Source organism: Ornithorhynchus anatinus, chromosome 3, assembly GCF_004115215.2.
Source record: "Ornithorhynchus anatinus isolate Pmale09 chromosome 3, mOrnAna1.pri.v4, whole genome shotgun sequence".
Taxonomy (NCBI): Eukaryota; Metazoa; Chordata; class Mammalia; order Monotremata; family Ornithorhynchidae; genus Ornithorhynchus; species Ornithorhynchus anatinus.
The window spans coordinates 99,462,680-99,489,256 of record NC_041730.1 but is presented as its reverse complement, the minus strand read 5'-3'; the positions used below and the strand labels follow the sequence as shown (position 1 = coordinate 99,489,256).

At 49.0% G+C, this 26,577-nt stretch overlaps 1 protein-coding gene across 1 annotated transcript in view; it reads right to left on the bottom strand.

Annotated features, from left to right (window-relative positions):
• Positions 1 to 14,439: 14,439 nt before the first annotated feature.
• NRBF2 (nuclear receptor binding factor 2) overlaps positions 14,440 to 26,577 on the bottom strand; it is a 34,197-nt gene continuing 22,059 nt past the window's right edge. The window contains exons 2-4 of the mRNA XM_029060875.2: positions 24,174 to 24,258; positions 16,992 to 17,032; positions 14,440 to 15,895 (exon numbers count right to left, since the gene is read on the bottom strand). Of these exons, the coding sequence (XP_028916708.1) occupies positions 15,182 to 15,895; positions 16,992 to 17,032; positions 24,174 to 24,258 (840 nt within the window). The 3' untranslated portion in view covers positions 14,440 to 15,181. The remainder of the gene's footprint in view (positions 15,896 to 16,991; positions 17,033 to 24,173; positions 24,259 to 26,577) is intronic.

Here is a 26,577-nt window from a genome sequence, read left to right as displayed (position 1 = left end):
GCTTGTGGCATTCTGTGTCCCAGCAGGAACATGACCAGCAGGGGACGTGGCACTTGGCATTCAGTCAATCAGTCAGTCGTATTTATTGAGCACTTACGGTGTACAGAGCACTACTAAGTGCTTGGAAGAGTACAGTATAGCAATAAACAGACACATCTCCCGCCCACAACATTAAGCATTCATTCAATAGTATTTATTGAGCGCTTACTATGTGCAGAGCACTGTACTAAGCGCTTGGAATGAACAAGTCGGCAACAGATAGAGACAGTCCCTGCCATTTGACGGGTTTACAGTCTAATCTGGGGAGACAGACAGACAAGAACAATGGCAGTAAATACAGTCAAGGGGAAGAACATCTCGTAAAAACAATGGCAACTAAATAGAATCAAGGCGATGTACAGTTCATTAACAAAATAAATAGGGTAATGAAAATATATTCAGTTGAGCAGATGAGTACAGTGCTGAGGGGATGGAAAGGGAGAGGGGGAGGAGCAGAGGGAAATGGGGGGAAAAGAGGGTTAAGCTGCGGAGAGGTGAAGGGGGGGGTGGAGTAGAGGGAGAAGGGGAGCTCAGTCTGGGAACGCCTCTTGGAGGAGGTGAGTTTTAAGTAGTGTTTTGAAAAGGGGAAGAGAATCAGTTTGGCGGAGGTGAGGAGGGAGGGCGTTCCAGGACCGGGGGAGGACGTGACCCAGGGGTCGACGGCGGGATAGGCGAGACCGAGGGACAGTGAGGAGGTGGGCGGCAGAGGAGCGGAGCGTGCGGGGTGGGTGGTAGAAAGAGAGAAGGGAGGAGAGGTAGGAAGGGGCAAGGTGATGTAGAGCCTCGAAGCCTAGAGTGAGGAGTTTTTGTTTGGAGCAGAGGTTGATAGGCAACCACTGGAGTTGTTTAAGAAGGGGAGTGACATGCCCAGATTGTTTCTGCAGGAAGATGAGCCGGGCAGCGGAGTGAAGAATAGACCGGAGCGGGGCGAGAGAGGAGGAAGGGAGGTCAGAGAGAAGGCTGACACAGTAGTCTAGCCGGGATATAACGAGAGCCCGTAATAGTAAGGTAGCCGTTTGGGTGGAGAGGAAAGGGCGAATCTTGGCGATATTGTAGAGGTGAAACCGGCAGGTCTTGGTAACGGATAGGATGTGTGGGGTGAACGAGAGGGACGAGTCAAGGATGACACCGAGATTGCGGGCCTGCGGGACGGGAAGGATGGTCGTGCCATCCATGGTGATAGAGAAGTCTGGGAGAGGACCGGGTTTGGGAGGGAAGATGAGGAGCTCAGTCTTGCTCATGTTGAGTTTTAGGTGGCGGGCCGACATCCAGGTGGAGACATCCCGGAGGCAGGAGGAGATGCGAGCCTGAAGGGAGGGGGAGAGGACAGGGGCGGAGATGTAGATCTGCATGTCATCTGCGTAGAGATGGTAGTCAAAGCCGTGAGAGCGAATGAGTTCACCGAGGGAGTGAGTGTAAATGGAGAACAGAAGAGGGCCAAGAACTGACCCTGGAGGAACTCCAACAGTTAAAGGATGGGAGGGGGAGGAGGCTCCAGCGAAGGACACCGAGAATGACTGGCCAGAGAGGTAAGAGGAGAACTGGGAGAGGACGGAGTCCGTGAAGCCAAGGTGAGATAAGGTATGGAGGATGAGGGGATGGTCGACAGTGTCAAAGGCAGCAGAGAGGTCAAGGAGGATCAGAATGGAGTAGGAGCCATTGGATTTGGCAAGAAGGAGGTCATGGGTGACCTTAGAGAGAGCAGTCTCGGTAGAGTGGAGGGGACGGAAGCCAGATTGGAGGGGGTCCAGGAGAGAATGGGAGTTAAGGAATTCTAAGCAGCGATTGTAGACAACTCGTTCTAGGATTTTGGAAAGGAAGGGTAGTAGGGAGATAGGGCGATAACTGGAGGGGGAAGTGGGGTCAAGAGCGGGTTTTTTTAGGATGGGAGAGATGTGGGCATGTTTGAAGGCAGAGGGGAAGGAGCCATTGGAGATTGAGTGGTTAAAAATAGAAGTTAAGGAAGGGAGGAGGGCAGGGGCGATGGTTTTAATAAGGTGAGAGGGAATGGGGTCCGAGGCGCAGGTGGAGGGGGTGGCACTTGCGAGGAGGGAGGAGATCTCCTCTGAGGATACTGCAGGGAAGGATGGAAAAGTAGGGGAGAGGGTTGGTTGGGCGTAGGGGAGAGGCGGAGGGGTGACTTTGGGGAGCTTAGACCTGATTGTGTTGATTTTTGTGAGGAAATAGGTGGCCAGATCATTGGGGGTGAGAGATGGGGGAGGGGGAGGAACAGGGGGCCTAAGGAGAGAGTTAAAGGTCCGGAACAATTGGCGGGGGTGACGGGCATGGGTGTCGATAAGCACTATGTGCCAAACACTGTGCTAAGTTCTGGGAGATAAAATCCAGACATAGGCTGAGCCCACTTAGGGCTCAAAGTCCAAGGAGAAGGGAGAACAAGCTTTTAATCCCCCATTTATAGATGTGTACAGTGACAGAGCCAGGATTAGAATTCAGATCTTCCGATGGCCAGGCTAGGGCTCGTTCCACTAGGCCACGCTGCTTCCAGGGATGGGAGAGTTTGATCAATTCTCCTATGCGTTTCAGGACAGAGACTTAGATGAAAAACTCCATCTCCTTTGTGAAAGTGAACAGGAAGCAGGGGAAAGCCAGGGAGGGACTGTCAGCTCTGACAGCCCTTCCACTCAGGGGGCCAGGAAACCCACCAGATATGCCCCGTTATGGGCAAGCCAGACAGGGCCACCACCACTACCATTGTCATCCACCACCTCAGCCCTCACCTGCTCCCTCCCTGTGGCACGTAGAGCCTGATGGCACAATGGGGAGATGGGGCACCCCCAAGCCACTTTCCCTCTCCTGCCAGAAGGGACTCTACAGGATCATTTCCATTTTTGAGCATCAGAATTTCCTTACTATTTGAGCCCCTGTCGGGAGTGCCCCCATCCTCTCCCCTCCCTGACCATCAGCTTCAACCACTCCACTCCCCAATGGTCCAAATGCCTTGATTGGGTTGGAAACACCCATTGCCTCTTCTTTCTCTCCTCCAAGTTTTTTCTTGACTCTTCATCTGCTTCCTCACTCTTCTATCTAATGAGAATGCTCTCTCCAAGGTCACCAATGAACACCCTGCCAGCTCTAACAGACTGTACTCCATCCTGTTCCTCCTCGACCTCTTGACTGCGTTCAGTCAATCAATCATTTATTGAGCACTTAACTGTGTGCAGAGCACTGCTTTAGCAGTTGAGAGAGTACGATATAATGGTCGGCGGACCCATTCCCTACCCACAAGGAACTTACATTCAACACTACGGACAACTTCCTTCTCCTGCAATCATTATCAAATCTTGTTTTTTTCTGACAGTTTTCTAATGATCCTTTTTGATTTAGTCTTGGTCTTTACTGCTGGCCTTTCCTCTGCCACTCATCCCCTCATTATGGCTGTCCCTTGAGATTCTCTCTCACGGGGCTCACAGTCGAAGCCATAAAGGGGTAAGATAGATGAGGAAACTGAGGTTCAGTGAGGCGAAGTGACTTGCCCAAGGTCATGCAACAGGCCAAAGGCAGAGCAGTGACTTGAGACTGGGCCTCCTGACTCCAAAGCTGATGTTTCCTCTACAGTCAATCAATAGTATTTATTGAACACTTACTGTGTGGAGACCATTTAAATGCTTGGGCAGGTGCAATACAACAGAGCTGGTAGATATGCTCCCTGCCCACAATGAGTTTACAACCTGGGGGCGGGGAGGGGACACAGATTAATATAAAGAAATTACAAATATGTTCATAAGTGCTGTGGGACTGAGGGGACCAAGTTTCCAAAGGGTACAGATCCAAGTGCACAGATAATACAAAAGGGAGAGAGATGCAGGGAACAGAAGGCTTAGTCAAGGAAGGCTTTGAAGGTGGGGAGAGTGGTGGTCTGGCATATGTGAAGGAGTGGAGAGTTCCATGCCAGAGGGAGAATGTGGGAAAGGGGTCGGTAGTGAGATAGATGAGATCGAGGCAGAGTGATTAAACTGTTGCTAGAGGAGTGGAGTGTGTGGGCTGGGCTATAGTAGGAGAGCATATAGTAGGAGAGCCTTTGACACTGTAGACCATCCCCTTCTCCTCTACACCTTATCTCACCTTGGCTTCACTGACTCTGTCCTTTCCTGGTTCTTTTATTCATTCAATAGTATTTATTGAGCGCTTACTATGTGCAGAGCACTGTACTAAGCGCTTGGGATGAACAAGTCGGCAACGGATAGAGACAGTCCCTGCCGTTTGACGGGCTTACAGTCTAATCGGGGGTGACGGACAGACAAGAACAATGGCAATAAACAGCGTCAAGGGGTAGAACATCTCGTAAAAACAATGGCAACTAAATAGAATCAAGGCGATGTACAGTTCATTAACAAAATAAATAGGGTAACGAAAATATATACAGTTGAGCGGACGAGTACAGTGCTGTGGGGATGGGAAGGGAGAGGTGGAGGAGCAGAGGGAAAAGGGGAAAATGAGGCTTTAGCTGCGGAGAGGTAAAGGGGGGATGGCAGAGGGAGTAGAGGGGGAAGAGGAGCTCAGTCTGGGAACGCCTCTTGGAGGAGGTGAGTTTTAAGTAGGGTTTTGAAGAGGGAAAGAGAATCAGTTTGGCGGAAGTGAGGAGGGAGGGTGTTCCAGGACCGCGGGAGGACGTGACCCAGGGGTCGACGGCGGGATAGGCGAGACCGAGGGACGGTGAGGAGGTGGGCGGCAGAGGAGCGGAGCGTGCGGGGTGGGCAGTAGAAAGAGAGAAGGGAGGAGAGGTAGGAAGGGGCAAGGTGATGGAGAGCCTTGAAGCCTAGAGTGAGGAGTTTCTGTTTGGAGCGGAGGTTGTTAGGCAACCACTGGAGTTGTTTAAGAAGGGGAGTGACATGCCCAGATCGTTTCTGCAGGAAGATGAGCCGGGCAGCGGAGTGAAGAATAGACCGGAGCGGGGCGAGAGAGGAGGAAGGGAGGTCAGAGAGAAGGCTGACACAGTAGTCTAGCCGGGATATAACGAAAGCCCGTAATAGTAAGGTAGCCGTTTGGGTGGAGAGGAAAGGGCGAATCTTGGCGATATTGTAGAGGTGAAACCGGCAGGTCTTGGTAACGGATAGGATGTGTGGGGTGAACGAGAGGGACGAGTCAAGGATGACACCGAGATTGCGGGCCTGAGAGACGGGAAGGATGGTCGTGCCAACCATGGTGATAGAGAAGTCTGGGAGAGGACCGGGTTTGGGAGGGAAGATGAGGAGCTCAGTCTTGCTCATGTTGAGTTTTAGGTGGCGGGCCGACATCCAGGTGGAGACGTCCTGGAGGCAGGAGGAGATGCAAGCCTGAAGGGAGGGGGAGAGGACAGGGGCGGAGATGTAGATCTGCATGTCATCTGCGTAGAGATGGTAGTCAAAGCCGTGAGAGCGAATGAGTTCACCGAGGGAGTGAGTGTAAATGGAGAACAGAAGAGGGCCAAGAACTGACCCTTGAGGAACTCCAACAGTTAAAGGATGGGAGGGGGAGGAGGCTCCAGCGAAGGAGACCGAGAATGATCGGCCAGAGAGGTAAGAGGAGAACCGGGAGAGGACAGAGTCCGTGAAGCCCAGGTGAGATAAGGTGTGGAGGATGAGGGGATGGTCGACAGTGTCAAAGGCAGCAGAGAGGTCAAGGAGGATCAGAATGGAGTAGGAGCCATTGGATTTGGCAAGAAGGAGGTCACGGGTGACCTTAGAGAGAGCAGTCTCGGTAGAGTGGAGGGGACGGAAGCCAGATCGGAGGGGGTCTAGGAGAGAATGGGAGTTAAGGAATTCTAGGCATCGATTGTAGATGACTCATTCTAGGATTTTGGAAAGGAAGGGTAGTAAGGAGATAGGACGATAACTGGAGGGGGAAGTGGGGTCAAGAGCGGGTTATTTTAGGATGGGGGAGACGTGGGCATGTTTGAAGGCAGAGGGGAAGGAGCCCTTGGAGATTGAGTGGTTGAAAATAGAAGCTAATGAAGGTAGGAGGGCAGGGGCGATGGTTTTAAGAAGGTGAGAGGGAATGGGGTCCGAGGCGCAGGTGGAGGGGGTGGCACTTGCGAGGAGGGAGGAGATCTCCTCTGAGGATACTGCAGGGAAGGATGGGAAAGTAGGGGAGGGGGTTGGTGGGGGGGAGGGGAGAGGCGGAGGGGTGACTTTGGGGAGCTCAGACCTGATCGTGTTGATTTTCGTGAGGAAATAGGTGGCCAGATCATTGGGGGTGAGAGATGGGGGAGGGGGAGGAACAGGGGGCCTAAGGAGAGAGTTAAAGGTCCGGAACAATCGGCGGGGGTGACGGGCATGGGTGTCGATGAGGGAGGAGAAGAAGCTTTGCCTGGCGGAGGAGAGGGCAGAGTTAAGGCAGGAAAGGATAAATTTGAAGTGTGTGAGGTCGGCTCGGTGCTTGGACTTTCGCCAGCAGCGCTCAGCAGCTCGAGCATAGGAGCGTAGGATGCGGACGGAGGAGGTGATCCAGGGCTGTGGGTTAGTGGAGCGAGAGCGGCGGAGGGAAAGGGGGGCGAGAGAGTCGAGATGAGTAGAGAGGGTGGAGTTGAGAGCGGAGACCTGATCGTCGAGAGTGGGAAGAGAGGACAGGGCGGCAAGGTGAGGAGAGATGCTATTGGAAAGACGGATGGGATCGAGAGAGCGGAGGTCTCTGTGGGGCAGTAGCGAAGATTTGCAGGGGGAGGGAGTCTTTCTGCCCGTTCATTCTTGGTCTTCTCTGTGAGCTCCTCATCCCCCTCCCATTCTGTAACTGTAGGGGTTCCTCAAGGGTCAGTTCTTGGCCCTCTTCTGTTCTCCATCTACACTCACTCCCTTGGTGAACTCATTCTCTCCCCAGGCTTCAACTATCATCTCTAAGCAGATGACACACAAATCTTCATCTCCTCCCCTGTTTTCTCCCCCTCCCTTCAGGCTCGTATCTCCTCCTGCCTCCAGGACGTCTCCACCTGGATGTCTGCCCACCACCTAAAACTCAACATGTCTAAAACTGAGCTCCTTATCTTCCCTCCCAAGTCCTGTCCTCTTCCTGACTTCCCTGTCACTGTAGATGGTACGACCATCCTTCCCGTCTCTCAAGCCCCCAACCTTGGTATCATCCTTGACTCAGCTCTCATTCACCCCACATATCCAATCCATCACCAATGCCTGCCAGTCTCGCCTTTACAATTTCGTCAAGATCCGCCCTTTCCTCTCCATCCAAATGGCTATCTTACTGGTACAAGCTCTCATAATATCCCGCCTGGATTATTGTGTCAGCCTTCTCTTTCATCTCCCTTCCTTCTGTCTCTCCCCACTCCAGTCTATTCTTCATTCTGCTGCCCGGCTCATCTTCCTGCAGAAACGCTCTGGGCATGTCACTCCCCTCCTTAAAATCCTCCAGTGGTTGCCTATCAACGTCTGCACGAATCACAAACTTCTCACTCTGGGCTTCAAGGCTCTCCATCACCTTGTCCCATCCTACCTCTCCTCCCCTCTCTCTTTCTACTGCCCACCCCACACGCTCCGCTCCTCTGCTGCTAACCTCCTCACCGTCCCCCGTTCACGCCTATCCCACAGACCGACCCCTGGCCCACGTCCTACCGTTGTCCCGGAATGTCCTCCCTCCTCACCTCCACCAAACTAACTCTCTTCCCCTCTTCAAAGCCCTACTGAGAGCTCACATCCTCCAAGAGGCCTTCCCAGACTGAGCTTCCCCTTTTCCCTCTGCTCCCTCTGCGCTCTCCCTTCACCTCCCCTCAGCTAAGCCCCCTTTCCCTCTGCTCCTCCCCCTCTCCCTTCCCCTCCCCTCAGCACTATGCTCATTTGTCTATATTTTTATTACCCTATTTATTTTGTTAATGAGGTGTACATCCCCTTGATTCTTAAGTTGTCTTGTTTTTGTCCATCTGTCTCCCCCAATTAGACTGTAAGCCCGTCAATGGCAGGGATTGTCTCTGTTGCCGAACTGTACATTCCAAGCGCTTAGTACAGTGCTCTGCACATAGTAAGCACTCAATAAATACTATTGAATGAATGAATGAGAGCAGTGAGATAAAGTAGGAGGGGACAAGCTGATTGAACACTTTAAAGCTGAAGGGAAGGATTTTCTGTTGATGTGGGGGTGGCTGGACAACCACCGGAAGTTCTTGAGGAGTGGGGAAATATGGGTCAAGCTTTTTTTAGAAAAATGATCCAGGCAGCAGAGTGAAATATGGATTGGAATGGGGAGAGACAGGAAGCAGGAAGGATGGAGAGGAGGCTGATTCAGTAGTTGAGGCAGGATAGACAGTGCTTGGATCAGGTGCAGTTTGGATGGAGAGGAAAGAGAGGAATTTAGGGAAATCTTGAAGAAGGAACCAACAGGATTTGGTGACAGATTGAATATGTGGATTGAATGAGAGATGAGTCAATGCCAAGGTTACAGGCTTGTGAGATAGGGATGATAGTGGTATTGATTACACTGATGGAAAAAACAGAGGGTAAGATAGCGTTTGGGTGGGAAGACAAGGAGTTCTGCTTTGGACATGTTTAGTTTGAGGTGTCAGTGTGACATCCAGGTAGGGATCTCCTGAAGGCAGGAGGAAATGTGAGACTGCAGAGATAGTAGTTGAAGCCATGGGAGCAAGGAGTTCACATTTGTTCCCACACTACCTGAAAATGTCAATTATTAAGTGGAAAAGGTTACTTTCATGGATAGGACAGAAGCACCCATTAGTCATCTCTTGCTTTCTCTTATGCTGTCGAATTGTTTCCGACCCATAGCGACTCCATGGTCCCATCTCTCCCAGAATGCTCCACCTCTATCTGTATCCACTATACCAAGGACACTCAATGGCTATACTCCATTCTGGTAGTGTAGCTATTGAATTTCCTTGGTGTAGTGGATAGAGCACAGGCCTGGGAGTCAGAAGGTCATGGGTTCTAAATTTGCTTGTCTGCTGTGTAACCTTGGGCAAGTTACTTCACTTCTCTGTCTTAATTACCTCATCTGTAAAATGACAGGGAGCGAGACTGTGAGCCCCATATGGAACAGGGACTATGTCCAACCCAATTAGTTTGTAACCACCCCAAGGTTAGTACAGTGCCTGGCACATAGTAAGCGCTTAACAAATACCATGATTATTATTATTATTAAGTGGCTTACCATTGCCTTCTTCCACGCAGTAAACTTGAGTCTCCGCCCTCGACTCTCTCCCACACCACTGCTGCCCAGCACAGGCGAGTTTTGACTTGTAGCATATTGTCTTCCATTTCCTAGCCACTGTCCAGGCTAGGAATGGAATGGGTAGGCCTCTGCTTGATTCTTCCTCCCATAATGAGACTGGTAGAGCACTGGAAACTCTCCAGAAGTGATCCGGAGAAGGATTACTCACCTGCCCGACAGGCAAGCTTAGAGGCCAGTAATTTTATGAACCAGGACTGTAAACTCATTGTGGGCAGGGAACATGTTTGCGAACTCATGTTGTATTGTACTCTCCCGAATGCTTAATACAGTGTTCGGCACATAGTAAGTGCTCAATAAATAACCATCAATTGATGGATGGATTGATTGACTGACCTGAAGATCCAGTTGACCTGTCACGGAACATGGCCATGGAGGCACCAGTACCAGAGGTGGGATTTGGACGCAGGAGACTCCCAATCCCTTGGTCTTTCTATTTAGACCAACCACATTGAGAAGCAGCTTGGCTTAGTGGAAAGAGCACAGGCTTGGGAGTCAGAGGAAGTGGGTTCTAAGCCCTGCTCTGCCACTTGTCTGCTCAGTGACCTTGGGCAAGTCACTTCACTTCTCTGGGTCTCAGTTACCTCATCTGTAAAATGGGGATTAAAAGTGTGAGTTCCATGTGGGACAACCTGATTACCCTGTATCTACTCGAGTGCTTAGAACAGTGCTTGGCATATACTAAGCTTTTAACAAATATCATAATTATTATTATTATTGCCTTGGGATTCTTACTTATTTGATCTCTCTCCATTTCGAATGCTTCAGGCCACTGGAATTCCACTAATCTTAGATTTTTTTTTTCCAGAAACAAAGTCCTCATATGTACTAGAAGAAAGAGTAAGGTTGTTTTTACGGTGTTCGTTAGCCATACTAAGTCCCCCTTGGGCTCACTCTGCAGACTCCCAATGGGCTTGAAGCTACAGACTGGCCCAATGAATGTTGCCCCATCTCATATTTTCAGTATAATTCAGTTGGTTGAGGGCTTTACTTAGCAAAGTGAGTTGGAAACTGATAAGAACCCTTTGCCAGGAAACACAGACAAGTGGTAGGTACAGATTCAGAAGCAACAGCTTTAGCTCCAAACGAGACAAGCAAATCTCAAGTGTTGAGAAGTGAAAAATCACGAGGCCCAAACCACAGTTAGGCTAAACAGGTGGGGTGGGTGAAGCCCTCGCTCTCCAAACACCTTGGGAAGGGAGGGAATTGTTCAATTGGCACCAAATCCAGAATTGTTAAGCTGGAAGGGCACCCATCCATGGAAGGCAAGTGAAGGAAAGCACCCCCATACGAGAATGTTAGGGAAGACTTTAAACAAGCTCTTTGCCTCCATTTCGGGGATTCCAGCCTTTGCCACGCATACGGGCAGGACTGTGGAATTTATTGTTTAGCTTCCAATCACTTGAGATAGTTTAGCAGGATGGGAGGATCCACAGGGGGAAGAGGCACACTGCTGAGCGTGGCGCAGTGGAAAGAGCACGGGCTTTGGAGTCAGGGCTTATGAGTTTGAATCCCAACTCTGCCACTTGTCAGCTGTGTGACTGTGGGCAAGTCACTTAACTTCACTGTGCCTCAGTTCCCTCATCTGTAAAATGGGGATTAAGACTGTGAGCCCCACGTGGGACAACCTGATTCCCCTGTGTTTACCCCAGTGCTTAGAACAGTGCTCTGCACATAGTAAGCGCTTAACAAATACCAACATTATTATTCTCGGTTATACTTTGTACCAATGAGAAAATTCCCCATTTGCTAACTTTTAGGGATCTGGGGAAGGGATGGGGAGTTGTCAAGCCGAAGAACTTGGGACCAGCCGTAATTCTGCTGATTAATGCCTGTTTGAATCTTTCTAATCCTCTGAACTCTGACCTATCTCATGCTTGTTTGTATTGGCTCTAGGTTTGGATGTTAAAAGTCAACTGAGTGGGCTGAGTGGCAGAGGCATCCCAGCTCTGTGGGGTGAACAATGAACCAGTCCCGGGGGGACCCTGCCTTCCAGCAAGTCACTTCTCCTCCCAGTAAATCATCATTGCTTGATTCATTTGGTCAAAGCAACAGGTTCTCGGCCCTAAGCTTGCAGGTGCCCAAACCCACAGACCCAAGCAGCCTTTCCAGTTTTTGGGAAGATTGCTAATGACCTGAGCCTCCAGAGCCAGGGCACTGTAATGATCCTGGCTCCAAACTTCCATCTGCTTCAGGGAAGCAAACTGTCAGGAATCCAGGTCTCTCCAGGAAGTTGTAGCCAGAAGACGGAGGGGAAGTTAGGGTTTTTCTCTCACTGGCTGACAATGGTGAGGGGCTGCAGCACAGACCCCAGGCTAGAAACCCTTGGAAAACTCACAAGGAACAAGAAGCACATTCAGGCTAGGAGGGGCTGAACAAATGGCTTTGAAAAAAGCACAGCAGAATCCTAGTTCAGGAAGACTAGGAAAGGGCAGGGTGTACTTTGACCTAATACTTGGCAATTAACAGGCTCCAGTACAAGCTTCTTAAATGCTGACTACCTTCTTCATTGTGTTTACTCTGTGACAAGTAAAACGTCACAGAGTAAACACAATGCACAAAAGCAACCTGTGGGTTTTGTTGAGGCCAGACCAAGCACAGGACTCAAGAGCAAGGACAATCTTCCAGAGACACCAGAACCGTGGGGCCAACTGGGGCCCAATAAGCCTATGGAAGCAGCTGCACTGAGGCTGGGGGGGTCGGTGAGCAGTCACGAGGTTTCTGTAGAAGTTGCTGGGTGGTGAGAGAAAACCCACTTGTGAGTTACAATCATGTCTTACAGAAAAATAGATAAGTCCCAGCAGTAGGGGCAGGCCAATCCCAGGTTCCCAATCAGCCCGCAGCCCAGGGCTGAGGCTCTTTGGGAAGGGCTTCTTTCCCTGGGGGACATGCAGCACAGCAACTGAATGAAAATAACAATAATAGTACTTATTAAGCTATTATTATGTGCCAAGCACTGTTCTAAATACTGGGGTAGATTCAAGCTAGTAAGGTTGGACACAGTCCCTGTCCCACATAGGGCTCACACTCTTAATCGCCATTTTACAGATGGTAACTGAGGCCCAGAAGTGAAGTGACTTGCTTGAGGTCACACAGCAGACATGTGGCAAAGCAGGATTAGAACTCTTGACCTTCTGACTCCCTGGCCCATGCTCTATACTCTAAGCCAGGTTGAATAAAAATCAATCAGGAACCACAAATACAGGTAAGGCCAAAAAGGGGGCAGAGAGGGATTCTCCCCTTGCCCAAGAGCTTGGGGGTGGGGAGTCTGTGGGTGTGTGTGTCCCACTGTCGATAATCTGCGTCACCTCAGGGCAGCAGAACTCCTGCCCCAACCGGGCTAACTGTGCATGTGTGGCAGCCAGCATGGCCTCATTTTTCAGTGATCCTCCCTCATCCCACCCACTGTCCCCTGAAATACATCTCTGCCCCAGTTTGGGTTTTACAGTTTTTTAGTTAAGCAACATGAGAGCCAGGCAGGGGTGTCAGCAGCGAGAGGACAGGAGATACAGCCCCAACGCCAGGAGCCTCCAGCCAAGGGAGTGACAGCGCCGTCTCCTGCCAGCCCAGGGACCAGAGGGAGAAGCATCGGGGAGTGAGGCCCGGCAACCTGGCCCCACCATCACCACGCCTCATTCATGGAGTGCCTATCCCCACTCTTCCACCCCAGTGGGCAGACAGGCCCTGGCCGGAACTGGGGCACGTAGCCCAAGGATCCCTCTTGCTTTGCTGTGTGGGCAGTGCAATGTGCTGATGTCCCATATCACACACTCACTGTACAGCATCAAGTCGATGAGGGATGGGCCCACCACGGTTTTGCCTCATGGCACTGGCAGTCCCAGAGCTGCCACTGGCAGAGAGAAAGAGGCAGTGTGACCAAGAAGGGCAGAGACTTTAAGGCCAAAAACCTGTGCCAGTGGTCTGAGCAGTGCAGCAGTTGATGGGTGGACCTACTTCCGGCCAAAATCACCACAGCAAAGTGCTGCTGCTGTTCCCTGCCGCGGTGACCCAGAAGGCCGTTGCCTTGGCAGCCACTGCAGCTTGGCCACCCCCATGGGCCAGCTGTTTTTCAGGACTCTTGGTGAACCCATCCGCCCCTCAGTATGGTTTTGATGGTTCTTTATGCAGAAACCTTGATTGCTCCCTGCAGAACCCCAGCTGGAAGAACCCAAATTAGAAGCCGGACTCCCACCTCTCTCAGTTGAATTCTTCCCACTGGGCTTATTCTCAAATTAGCTGGAGGGAAAAGGGGAAGCTGACACTTGGCCAACTTGATTTTAGGCTGCTCCACTTGTGAAGCCCAGACTTGTTAAATGGAATTCATTTGTTCTTTAGCCTAATTTCCAAGATCTTCAAGGCAAACTCATCACAGGTTTATACTGTGGCTGAATGATCATTCGTAATCAGTCAGTTGATGGTGTTTATTGAGTGCAAAGCATTGTATTAAGTGCTTGGAAGAAAACACTCTAGTGTTTGTTTTTCCTTTCCTTTCTGGTGGTACCCAGCAAATACACTGGCCTCTTCGACTGGCCGGCCCCCTGGCCGGAGAACTGAATAGCAGAGTCTACGGTGATAGCGAAGTCTCCTTTCTGAGGTGAGGCGGGGGATAGCTACAAGCCCATCACCCTACCGTAATATGGCTAGTACAGCATTGCTTCCTGCAGCCACCCAGTGGTCCTCAGTCGCCACGAGGCTCAGCGGCCTGTCTCCATCCCACTGTCTCCAGCAGCCAACTGGTAAAAACAGAGATCTGGGGCCTGGACCACTCAGTGGCTTCTCTCTCTTTAATAGACATTTACCCTTCCTTCACTTCAACTTGGTTTTGGACAGAAAGACAGAGGAGAAGAGCCGTTCCCAGCCGAGTCGTCAAATCATGCAGTTGTCCCTCCTGGAGCTGCACCAGAAAAGAAATCTACCTCTGCCAGGTACCCACAGGACATTCCTCCAGCTCCTCAAAACCACATTCAACACTTCTCACCGGAGCCGTGCTCCTTTGCCTAAGTGCTCTGGGAGAGAAAGAGAACTGAGCCTCTTCTGGACCTCCCCACCTCAGTCCCATGGCGCTGCACCAAGACTGCTTCATGGGAAACAAAGCCTTTTGTCCCCCTCTGGTCAACAGTCACTAACTCCCACTTCCACTGTGGTCAGAAGGTGGCCCAACTCACAACAAGCTTGTAGATTCAGAACTTGGTTTCCAACTGCAAAATCAGATCCAACAAGGCATAAAACACAATTATTTTATTGATCTCTTACCCTCAATACTGTCAACTAGCATTACTTTCACTCATGCACCATTGAGAATGAGCAGAGAGCTCCTTGAGTAGTTTTTCTTAAATGATGCATAACTTTTCTCATACAGCAAACAAGTCAAAACTTACAATGCACCCTGATTAATTATGTAAACGGATTTTTTTTTTAAAATAGCAAAACTAATAATTTGGTTCCTTCAAAAAATGAAAACTTAAATATTTCTGACGGTCTTGAGGTTAACATTATGTTAAGAGTAGTGCAAAGTGTGGCATGTACAGGTGCCCCTCAAATGCCGTGGGGCCACATCTGAACTGGCGAACTGTGCACACACCCCTCCCCGCCCCCGGTGCTGCATGCCTGGAAGTGTCTTTCTTCCAGCAGGCAGCTGGTTGGGCTCCGATCTTCATTAGGGCTGCATTATCCTTTATGGCATGAAAGATTAATTATTTATAACAGCCTTTAAAACCCTGAAGTTAAGAGAAGGAAAATGGTTGCTTGCAGATGGTTTCCAGGTAGTCATTTGGTTTGCAATCTGGAGAGTCGGCGAGGGCTCGGGCCAGGCCAGCTCTGGTGTCCTGGGCTCCAGCCGGGTCCTTCGCAGTCACAGTTTCCCAACCCTCAGCCACGCCTACACTCCAGTAGATGCGGGGTCAGAGCTCTCCCCCAGGTTTGTTTTTTTTTTTCCCTTTTTGCTGTGTTCACTGACTTATGGCTCTTAACTGTTCATCAGTCCTTTCAGGATATCCTCAGACAGCTCCAAGAGAGGAAGTTCCGGAGACGGAAAGTCCAAAGGAGGAAGATTGGGAATTGGAATGTCCTTGGCCTTCCCCGTGTTTGCGGCAGCGAATTTCTGCCACGTTGAGGACGCCGTGGCCATTTCGGACTGAGGCTGAAGGCCCCACAACTCGGACTTCTCCACAAAATCAGCATCTCCCTCCAGCTCCTTGTCGCGGGGAGCCTTTTGGAGTCTGGCTTTGTCCGCTTTCAGCTGCCTGTTTTCTCTCCTTAGTCTGTCATTCTCAGCCACGAGAAACTCCACGTGCCGTTTAAGGTCTTCGATTTGGGTGGCCTGTTCTTCTATGATGGTTTTGTCATCCTTCGGGGCTCTGCTTCCAATACACGTTTCGGTCGGTTCTTTCCTTTTCTGAAGCAGAAACAAGAGCGTGTCCGGGTCCCGGTCGAAGATGCCCTGAATTTCCGGTAGGCGTCGCTCCATGGAGGGGCTGCGCCTGGGAATCCTGGGGCCAGCAGGACCCTCGGCATCATCGGCAGGGGCTTTGGGAGATGCCTGTAGAGGGCCGGCCGCCTCCCTGTCAGTGGTGTGTTGCACTCTGAGCCTTTCCTCACGCTTTGCCCTTTTCCACCGCTCCTCGATCAGCATCAGCTGCTTCAGGTGGCTGTCCCGCTGTAATTCCAGGGACAGCTGAGCCTGGGGAGGGAGACAAAGCCATTTACAGAGTTGCTGCGGGAGTCCCTACCTGCTTCTTCCTTCTCCCCATAACCTGGAAAAACCTGATTTGCATTAACCAAATTCTATTATCAAAGGAAAACAAGGCCCCTGGATTGCTGGGGCAGAAGAGAAACTACTTTGAATTTACAAGCATCTATTGAAACTTCGTCCCCAGAAGAACTCAAACTGCCAGGCCACCTCACCCTAAGATGTGTCCCCGACATGTGCTTCCAGAGCCGTGACTGGCACTCCCCACCCACACTGCACCACTCTACCAGCCCACAGGAGATGCCATGGTTTGGGGTTGTCTGCACCAGGCAGCAGTGGAGAACAAATGCTTAGTAAAATAGGTACAACCTCTGACAGCTTAGTAAAATGAGGGAATGGCCATATTTATTTTGTTAATGAATTGTACTTCGCCTTGATTCTATTTAGTTGCCATTGTTTTTTACGAGATGTTCTTCCCCTTGACGCTGTTTAGTGCCATTGTTCTTGTCTGTCCGTCTCCCCCGATTAGACTGTAAGCCCGTCAAACGGCAGGGACTGTCTCTATCTGTTGCCGACTTGTTCATCCCAAGCGCTTAGTACAGTGCTCTGCACCTAGTAAGTGCTCAATAAATACTATTGAATGAATGAATGAATCTAAGGTATGTATTTAATTTGGAGAATAAAAATCCAGATTACCAAGGGGAAGAGAGAAAAGAACAACTTTTTAGCCAGGACGCGGTTGTCACATTCTCTTCTTCCAAGTTCCTCCTTGGCTTTTGTTTAAGCATGAAGGGCCTTGTGTCTTTGACAGCTGATTAGAGCAAATTACTGCTTTGGGGCAGAAACTCATTATACCAATGAAATGCTCCTGGGCGTTTGCTTATTGTGAAGAAAACAATCACCTCAGAGCAACTGACTGTTTGGGCTCCCTCAATTTTGCTACACCTGTGTCCAGTGTGGCTTTTTAAGATCACTTCTACAGTAGTAAAGTTTGGGACAAACTTGTACTCTTCCAATGACTCTCTTGCTTCTCCCATTGAAAAGAAACCCCCAAACATTCATTTGTGACAGAAGGGAGGACGCTCACCTGCTCGGACTGTGTCAGCTTCATGGCCTCTGAGAGATAAGCTGCACAAGAGGAGAGATGGGTTACAGCAGGCATCTTGGCATTTCAAAGTTAGGCAAGTGTCAATAACTAACTTCCCTTCTCCATGTCCTCTCCCAGACTCTTCGACACACATGCCTGGTCTCTCCAAAATGGAGGTGGTTACCTCAAACTTGCCCCTCCCCCTCCCCTGGGCGGGCCAGAGGTCAGGAAGGACAGCAGCAGCAGAAGAGTGAAGAAGTCTCAGATGGGAGCACTAGGCTTCTCTCTGCCAGGCTGGTGAGGAGAGAAGTGAAGGCTCAGGTGCCCTCCAGAGGGAAGCTAATGAAAGTCCCCTAGGCAACACACTGCCTCATACCATCCAAAACTCCGCAGGTAGGGTTGTCTCCTGGGTTGTGAATTAAGCCATGCAAGAGAAAAAAAAAAAGATGGCTAACATTTCTTGGCAGCTCCAGAACGCTATGGGACGAAACCTGGAAAGGGTGGACGGCAGCCACAATTGACTGTGTGCCTCCCGGGGAAGGGGGCAGGCCCTGGCTGTCCAGTAAACCGTGCTCTGGGAAGTTCCAGGATGCAAACTTTATGGATTTAACAATGAAGGGCACAGCACTTACCAACATTATTAAAAAGGTCTGGCAAAAGCGTTATTTAAAAAAGAACACAGAGAATAATAATAATAATAATAATGGTGGTATTTGTTAAGCACTTACTATGTGCAAAGCACTGTTCTAAGCTCTGGGGTGGATGCAAGGTGATCAGGTTGTCCCATGTGGGGCTCACAGTTTTAATCCCCATTAAACAGATGAGGTAACTGAGGCACAGAGAAGTTAAGTGAATTGCCCGAAGTCACACAGCTGGCAAGCAGCAGAGCCAGGATTAGAACCCATGACCTCTGACTCACAAGCCCAGGGCTCTTTCCACTGAGCCACACTGCTTCTCCAAGAGAATGTCCAAGGAAGTTTCAAAACCTGTGGAGAAATCCAGTGCCCTTGTTCTACCACCCTCAGTGAAGGGCTCAAGGTGGACCGCTTACATAAACAACCTATTTCGAACCCTCGAATTCTAGCACGCTGCCTGGAAGTCAGTCTATCAATGAACCTCCCCCAGCTTCAGTTGCCGCTCTGGAATTCAGCTGGCTGGGAACCCAAACTAGGTTTGAGAGTTGATTCAGGAACCAGGCAGGGAAGGGGCTGCCCCCTGCTCCTTGGCTCTTTAAAGGACTCTGCGCTAAGCAGGACTTGGTTTGGGCAATCTGTGGACCTTGTGCACCAGCCCCCGGGGACAAGGGGGCTGATTGAATCTTGGAACTGAAGCTACAGCATTTTGGGCCAAGCAGCAGTTGGAGCTAGCCAATCCCACAGCACAGGAAAAGGGCACAAGGGGAGCCACCATGGCAGTTTTTGGGGGGTTTCTGTGGTATTTGTTAAGTGATTACTATGTGCCAGGCACTGTAAGTGGTGAGATATAACCTAATCGGGCAGGAACCAGTCCATATCCCGCATGGGACTCACAATCTTAATCCTCATTTTACAGATGAGGTAACAGGCAGAGAGAACTGAAGTGACTTTCCTAAGGTCACACAGCAGACAACTGGCAGAGCTGGGACTGGAACCTAGGTCGTCTGACTCCCAGGTCCGAGCTCTTTCCCACTAGGCCGCACTTGCCCCCTACCAGCAGAACCCTGCAGCCCAGCCCAGCCGGGTTCTTCTAACCCCCAGCAGGCTTTGGGACTGGGCCAGTGGCTTCTCTCCCAGTGCAGCCTGAGAGCTTGGAAGAAACAAGCCAAACAAGGGACTTGGCCCGGGCCCGTTCAAACAGCTTGGGGGTGAGACTCCGGTGGCCCTGTGGAACTGTGTGACCCCCATGGGGTCAGTTTACCCAGTTCAGCAGGTCTGTTCTGGTCTGGCCCCATAGCTGTTGCCACGTAGCTAGAGGCAACAGGGATAAAAGAAGGTGGAAAGAGTGTGGCGGTGGAGGCTATGTACCTTTCCCTTTACTCTCTCCTTGGCTTCCCCTTCCAGTCTCCCTGTATCCTCTGTTCCCCACCCTTTAACACCACCCCCAGTCCATCCCTGCATTCTCCCAAGTGCTTATTACAGTGCTCTGCACAAAGTAAGTGCTCAAAAATACCACTGCTTGATTGACTGCTCAAGTAAAAAGCTGGCATCCCAACTGGGAATAGACCAGTTCTTTGGAACATCAGGAATCCAAAATTTGGAAAGAATCAGAACTGCCACTCCTCACACCTCCCCAATCTCAACCTTCCCATTTGCCTGCTGGGGTGACCTTGGGCAAGTCACAACTGCTCTGTGTCTCAGTTACCTCATCTGTACAAAGGGGATTAAGGCTGTGAGTCCATCTGGGACATGGATTGTGTCCAGGCTGATTAGCTTGTATCTACTCCAGGGCTTAGCAAAGAGCCAAGCACAAAGTCGGCATTTAACAAATACCATAAAAAAAAGTTGGGTTTCTTCACCTGATCGCTGGCTGGGTGGAAAACATTTAAGCAATCACATTGAACTCATTTGGAGGTCAGGAGTTATTCAGAGTATGCAAACTTACTCCCAGATGTGCAACTAATGGGGTTTCCCAACTTTGCTAAATTCCTTCTTGAAGTGGGCCAGGAGTCTTTTCCATCCTGTCTTCTAATGTGATTTTCTTCGGAACATTAAATCAAGTTTCCTCCTGCTCTCTGGTCTGCCCTGCCCACCAGCAGTGAGCTAGGGACACAACTACTCTTGACTAAAACAATCATATACTTGAATGTTCTGGATATGGCCACTGAGGCTTGGGGCTGAACTCACTGGAGGTTGATGGAGTTTTCTTGTCAATTTGTAGGTGAACCCCACACTCCAGTAAACACATTTCCTTTAGGAGGCATTCCTCAACTAAGTCATTTTCCTCTTCTCCCATTCTCTTTTGCGTCACCCTTGCATTGGGATTCGCATCCTGGGATTGCATCACCCCCCCTTGGTCCCACAATACTTATGTACATATCTGTAATTTGTTTATCTTAATGTCTGTTACCCCCTCTAGACTGTAAGCTCACTGTGGGAAAGTAGTAGGTCTATCAACTCTGTAATTCTTTGCACTCTCCCAAGTGCTTAGTACAGTGCTCTGCCCCACAGTAAGCACTCAATAAATATAATTGATTGATTAAAGGTGTGAGCAGCCCCAGAGGCAGATTGGAGAAAGGAATAGTGAACCCAAGGCCCAAATGCTTGATGGCTAGATAACAGCCACAGCTATAAAAATCTTTTAGACAGGTGTGACTGAAAGCTAACAAGAGAATTACAAAGAAGGGGAAGAGTAAAAGAAAATGACATGACCCAAGGGGCTACTTTACCTGTTCCTTCCAGAAGTCACTGGGACATTCTGGAGGGGGGGGGGGGGGCTCAACTCCACCCCACCTCTAGGTAGTCCTGAGTTTTGCTAAGTGACTGCCTCAAGAGAAGCCCCTGAAGGCCGCTCCCTCCTCTGCTCCTGCCTGGATCCTGGTTAGAAGTTTTCTGTGTGGGGAGGTATTTCTCTTTGCTTAATCAGAACCCATGCTAAAAGGGTTAGGATGAACTAATTTGCGTTATTTCCATTTTAAGCCTTTTCCACCCTTTTCCCCAAGCAAAAGCCTTAGGTTCAGGGCTGCTCTATAAGCTTGAGCACATGAAAGGGGCTTTTCCATCAATCAAGATTTGCATTTGCAGATTTAAGCCTCAATTGTTTTAAGTATCATCCAGTAAGCCTCAGTATTCTCTCTCCACTGATATTCTCTCCAGCTGTAATACTGGTTAAACGGTGAGTTTGGCCATTATTTTTGTTTGGGAATCTAGGTCTGCTATGGTGACCAAGGTGTTTACAGAGCTAGCAAATGGAATCTGGTTGGTCCCCCTTAACCTTCTTATCCCTTATACTGCTCTGAATATAGGTTGCTCCCCATCTTTAGCACTTTATCCCAGCTTTGGGTAAACCCCATAAATAACCCTGATCCATACTACCTATGCTTCCAAGTCTAATAGTTTTCATTTGGGACATAAAAGGGTCAGCTCCCACCACCCCCTACACACAGCCCTCCACCAAGTAAAAGTGGAGAAAGGAAGGTAACCTTTCTCCACTCTGATGAATGGAAAATTTTGCATGACCCCTTGGCCCCTGAGGTTTCACATCCTGGCCTCTTTCCATTTTTATTCTTACTTTGTCCCTCTCCCCTCCCCTCCCCACTTAGGCTTCTTCGGCACCACAATATTACTAACATTGTTCCACCTCCCCACCCCGATTTCCAGTTCCCTCTTTTTCAATTATACTATCTTCTTCCCCAGCCTGTTCCTTCTGGTCCTGAAGATCCTCCCGCACCTCCCACTTTTAGAAACGTTGAGATGTGTGGTTCCATCCATTGCAAACATCACACTACAGAATCCCAAACCACCCTGCAGGAAAGGAAAACCTTCCCCTCCCTATCTTCAATCTGAACCACTTTGTAAATTCCATGAAAACAGCTTCAACTTTTAAGGCTTAATGCAGAAGATTAGTCAGAGATGCTCTGTTCCTTCTAACTCCCCAGACCTAGTCCTGAACTAATTCCAGAGGGTGGGGGGAAGGGAGCACTCAGTTAAAAACTTCCCAGGAAAAAGGGCCACAACACTGGCAGTTCTTAATAGATGCAAGGGGGTCATGGGCCACCCAGTGTTTAGACAGGCCATCCTGGCAACGTAGTCATCTGTGTCATGGGGATTGTTCTATTCTAAAGGTGCTACCACCGTATCAAGAGTTGCAATTATTATGTGCTGTTAAAACTTTCTGAAGCAGATTTCATTCCAGTGATCACTTTGGTATTCATGTTAAACAATACTGTTCAGTTAATTAGTTTAAACATTACAGGGTATTTTTACAGAGAAAGCAAATCTCAAAAACTGCAATAGGATTTTTCTCCCAAGTGCTTGGTACAGTGCTTTTTTATGGTATTTGTTAAGTGCTTACTGTGTACCAGGCACTGTGCTAAGCACTGGTGTAGATACAAGGTAATCGGGTTGGATACAGTCCATGGCCCACATGGGGCTCACAGTCTTAATGCCCATTCTACAGATGTGGTAATTGAGGCGCAGAGAAGTGAAGTGACTTGCCCCAGGTCCCATAGCAGACAAGTGGAGGAGTCGGGATTAGAAGTCAGGTCCTTCTGATTCCCAGGCTCGTACTCTATCCACTAGGATACAAAATACACTAAATACAACTGATGGAATTACTTTCCCTAAAGCACAATTTCTGTCTTTAAATCAGAGAATACTAAGTTGTATTTGCACAAGTCTTCTGCTTGTGCAGGGCTCCCCTGAAACCTAAGTGAGTGGCTCCACTGGAGGGAGAAAGTTCCTTGCTGGAGCAGAGCGGACCTTGAGTCATTCCCTGGAAGCCAATCTCCAGAGCACTCAGCGGTGCAGGGGTACAGGGCACTTTTCACCAACACCACCTCACTGAGGGTTGTAGAGTGGGGCCCAGTATCGGGACGGGCAGTGGGTGGCTCCTTTGGAGGGACGGCAGCTGACCCTACTAGGGCCGGCCTGCTGCCTCGTTTCATGGGTGTGAGCTGCTGCTGAGAGTCGCAGGCCCCGGATGAAAGGCTGCCCAGGAGAGCCCCAAACCAAGTGTGAGTGTCCATGGATCTGACTGCAGTGTGACAGTGCAGGGCCCTGGGCAATAGAGTCCTAGGCCTTCCGTTCCTACTGACTACAGAGCACTTGACACTTCCGAGTGAGATCCCTGTGAGCAGGTATCATGTCCACCAACTTGAATGTATTATACCTTCCCAAGTGCTTAGTACAGTGCTCTGCTCATGGTATGTGTTCAATAAATACCACTGATTTATTCCCCGCTCTGTACAGGGTGGGGAAATTCATTCATTCAATTGTATTTATTGAGCACTTACTGTGTGCAGAGCACTGTATAAGTGCTAGGAAAGTACAATTCAGTAAAAAATAGAGACAATCCCTGCCAACAACAGCCTCATAGTCTAGAAGGGAGAGACAGGCATCAAAACAAAGAGAATGTGGTTTGGGGGGAAATCTCAAATCTGGAGGACACTCCTCTGGGACCTTTGTCCAGATTCAACAACTGGACCTTTTTGTTGAGCAAAGCCTGCAGACCGAAATTTGCTCCTGCCAGGAAGAATACAGAAGACTGGCAACAGCCACCTAGCTGGCCTTTTTTTTTAAAAATGGTATTTGTTGAGTGCTTAAAATGCCCCAGGCACTGTACTAAGCACTAGTGTAGATACAAGATAATCAGGTTGCACTCAGTCCCTATCCCACAAAGGGCTTAGAGTCTTAATCCCCATTTTAAGTATGAGGTAACAGGCACAGAGAAGCCAAGTGACTTGCCCAAGGTCACACAGTAGACACATGGCAAAGCTGGGATTAGAACCCAGGACTTCTGACCCCCAGGCCCGTGCTTTTTCCATTAGACTGCACTGCTTCTCTGTGTCTGTGAATGGTGCTGGGCGAGGACAACATGGCCAAAGCCAAGGTCAAAGGCCCTAAGGAAATACCAATTATAACAGGTACCAGGGATTTGGGGAACTCTTTAACAAAACTTGGTGACTTGAATTTGTTCAGGACTCAATGCCACTACATAGAAGCAGTGGGTTCTAGTATACAAAGCAATGTCTTGAGCGTCAAAGGACCTAGGTTTTAATCCTGGCTTCATCGTCACTTTCTCTGTTTCGCAGTTTCCGCTTCTGTAAAATGGGGATTCAATACCTGTTCTCCCTCCTTTTTAGACTGTTAGCAGGGACTGTGTCCAACCTGATTATTTCATACTTCCCTCAACGTTTGGTATAGTGAATGGAATATAATCGGCATTTAACAAATACCACAATTATTATTATTATTACCTAAAACTCCAAAGCCCCCAAGTTACCTGCTACTGAAGCTCCAGCTCCCACTATCCTATTGCAGTAGCTGAGTGGAAATGGCATGCTCCTTTTTATAGGAGCAACAGGTTCAGGAGAACTTGTTTCTACTAAGGATTTCAGCAGAGTTGTCATTGGTTAGCAGAAGATAGAACTGATGTGGTGAATCTTTCCCTCCCATTCTAAATAAAGATGGTTAGAAGAACATGCAAGGGAAGTGAAACACCCAAGTTAGCTAAAGCTAGTGATCAACAGTCTCCCAGAATACTCACCGGCTGCCTTTTTGTGACAAGAAATAGCCTCTTCAAATTTCCCTGCTGCTAAGTACCGGTCTGCTTTTCTGCTCTGTTGGTGCGCCTAAAAGACAAAAAGTCCTACTGAAGCAAAGATGATGGGAAGAAACAACAAGTTTTTTTGAGAACATGACCCGCCTGGACGATGCCACGTATCAGAATCTCCTGCAGCCATCTCCAAACCAGAAGCAATGTGACTTACAGCCCCAGAGGCCAGGAAAGGGGAGGGGCTGGCCTCCTCCTCCATCCCCAAATGAACCAGCTTAGTCACTCAGAACCTCCCTGCACCAACTGATTTTCTTCCACTCCGTGCCATCTGTTAGAAGTTTTAAGGCACTTTTACAGACGGATTGAGGGAGAAAAGAGAAGAAATGTGTGAAGAGGGGCACAGAGCATTCTGGTAGGTGTTAAGGCTTGTACAATCTGTGAAACAATTTCAGCTTCTCAAATTTGCCCTACTGTCCAGATAGCCAATAATGCAATCCACAAGTCACACGTTTGGAACACTGCCACTGTGCCCCTGCTCCTCTACTTCCAGAGCTTTAACACTAAAGCCAGTTCTTCTACAAAGCATGTCTTCCCTGTGCATGCATTTTAGGCAAAAACGTCAGGGCAGAATTAGGGAACATTGTCTGACAGCATGCCTACATGTCCGGACACAGCCACCGCGTCAGACGTGGGAGTGTACAACTTAAGTTTTCTTTGATGTGGGATTCTGCAGGGTCACTCTGGTCTCAGTACCAACATTCTGTAAAAATACGGTCCAGTCATTCCCACTGATTCGTGCTAAGAGAAATCATTGAAACAGCACCTGAAGTTCGCCCCCATAACATCACCATCATCAAGTGAACACCTACAGGGTGCAGAGAACTGTAGTAGGGACTTGGGAACAAACTGTCAAAGTAATAATAGCATTTGAGTGCCCCTTGGATACAATGCACTGTACTAAGCATTTGAGAAAATGCAACTAAGAGATGTGAAACATTCCCTGTCCACAGGGAGCTTACATTCCAATTTAGGGGAAAGACATGAAACTATTTACAACTCTAGCATTCAAGTAATTGAATGTATCCTTGAATAAATATATGTACCAGGGCTGAGGATGGGTAAAAATAATTACTGAAGCACTAGAAACAGCTGGTGGATTTGTTCATCTTGGGATATTGGGGAGCAGTGTGGCCCAGTGGATAGAGCATGGGCCTGGGAATCAGAGGCCCTGAGTTCTAATCCCAGCTTCATCACCTGCCTGCTTTGTGACTTTGGGCAAGTCACATTCATATTCAATAAATACAATTGAATGGATTTCTGTGCCTCAGTTCTGTAAAATGGAGATTCAATACCTGTACCCCTATTTAGACTGTAAGTTCTGTGTGCAAGAGGGACTGTGTCTGACCTTCATTCATTCATTCATGCAATCATATTTGAGCATTTACTGTGTGCAAACCACTGTACTAAGCGCTTAGGAAAGAACAATATAACAACAGACACATTCCTGCCCATAGAGAACTGATTATCTTGTATCCTCCCGAGCACTTAGAACAGTGCTGATAACATAGTAAGTAAATAATAAGCACATGAGGAGCAGCGTGGCTCAATGAAAAGAGCCCGGGCTTGGGAGTCAGAAGTCCTGGGTTCTAATCCCAGCTCCACCGCTTGTCAGCTGTGTGACTCTGGGCAAGTCACTTATCTTCTCTGTGCCTCAGTTACCTCACTTGTAAAATGGGGATTAAGACCGTGAGCCCCATGTGGGACAACCTGATCACCTTGTATCCCTCCTAGCACTTAGAACAGTGCTTTGCACATAATAAGTGCTTAAATACCATCATTATTATTACATTATTATTATTATGAGCAGGGAAGACTTGTTGGAGGAGGTGGGGTTTGAAAAGGTAAAGCCGGGTGCTCTGACAGGTTAGGGAGGAGGAAGGAGAGTGATAGAACGGGGGACAGTGTGAGTGAAGTAATGGAGGCAAAAGAGCAGAGAGCGAGTACAGTTAGGTTAGCTTGCCGGGAGGGGAATGAAGTGAATGAGGAGGGGAATAACAGGTGAAGAGAGCAGATGTGGAAAATGGGGAATTTAGTGGAGAGCCTTGATGCCAGTGGTGAGGAGTTTTTGCTTGGTGCAGAGGGTGGGAAGCCAATGGGGAGGGTTTTGAGAAGGGGAAAAATACGTGCCGAGGGAGGCTTCCAGAAAACAATTCATGAAGCAATGTACAATATAAAAGTGGAGAAGGGAGAGGCTAGAGCCACTCAGTTCCCATCCTTGAGGGAATTTACAGTCTCGCTCAATGAACCCATTATTATTATTACTATTGCTAATAATAATAATATTTGTTAAGTGCTTACTATGAGTCAAGCACTGTTCTACACACTCATCAGGTCA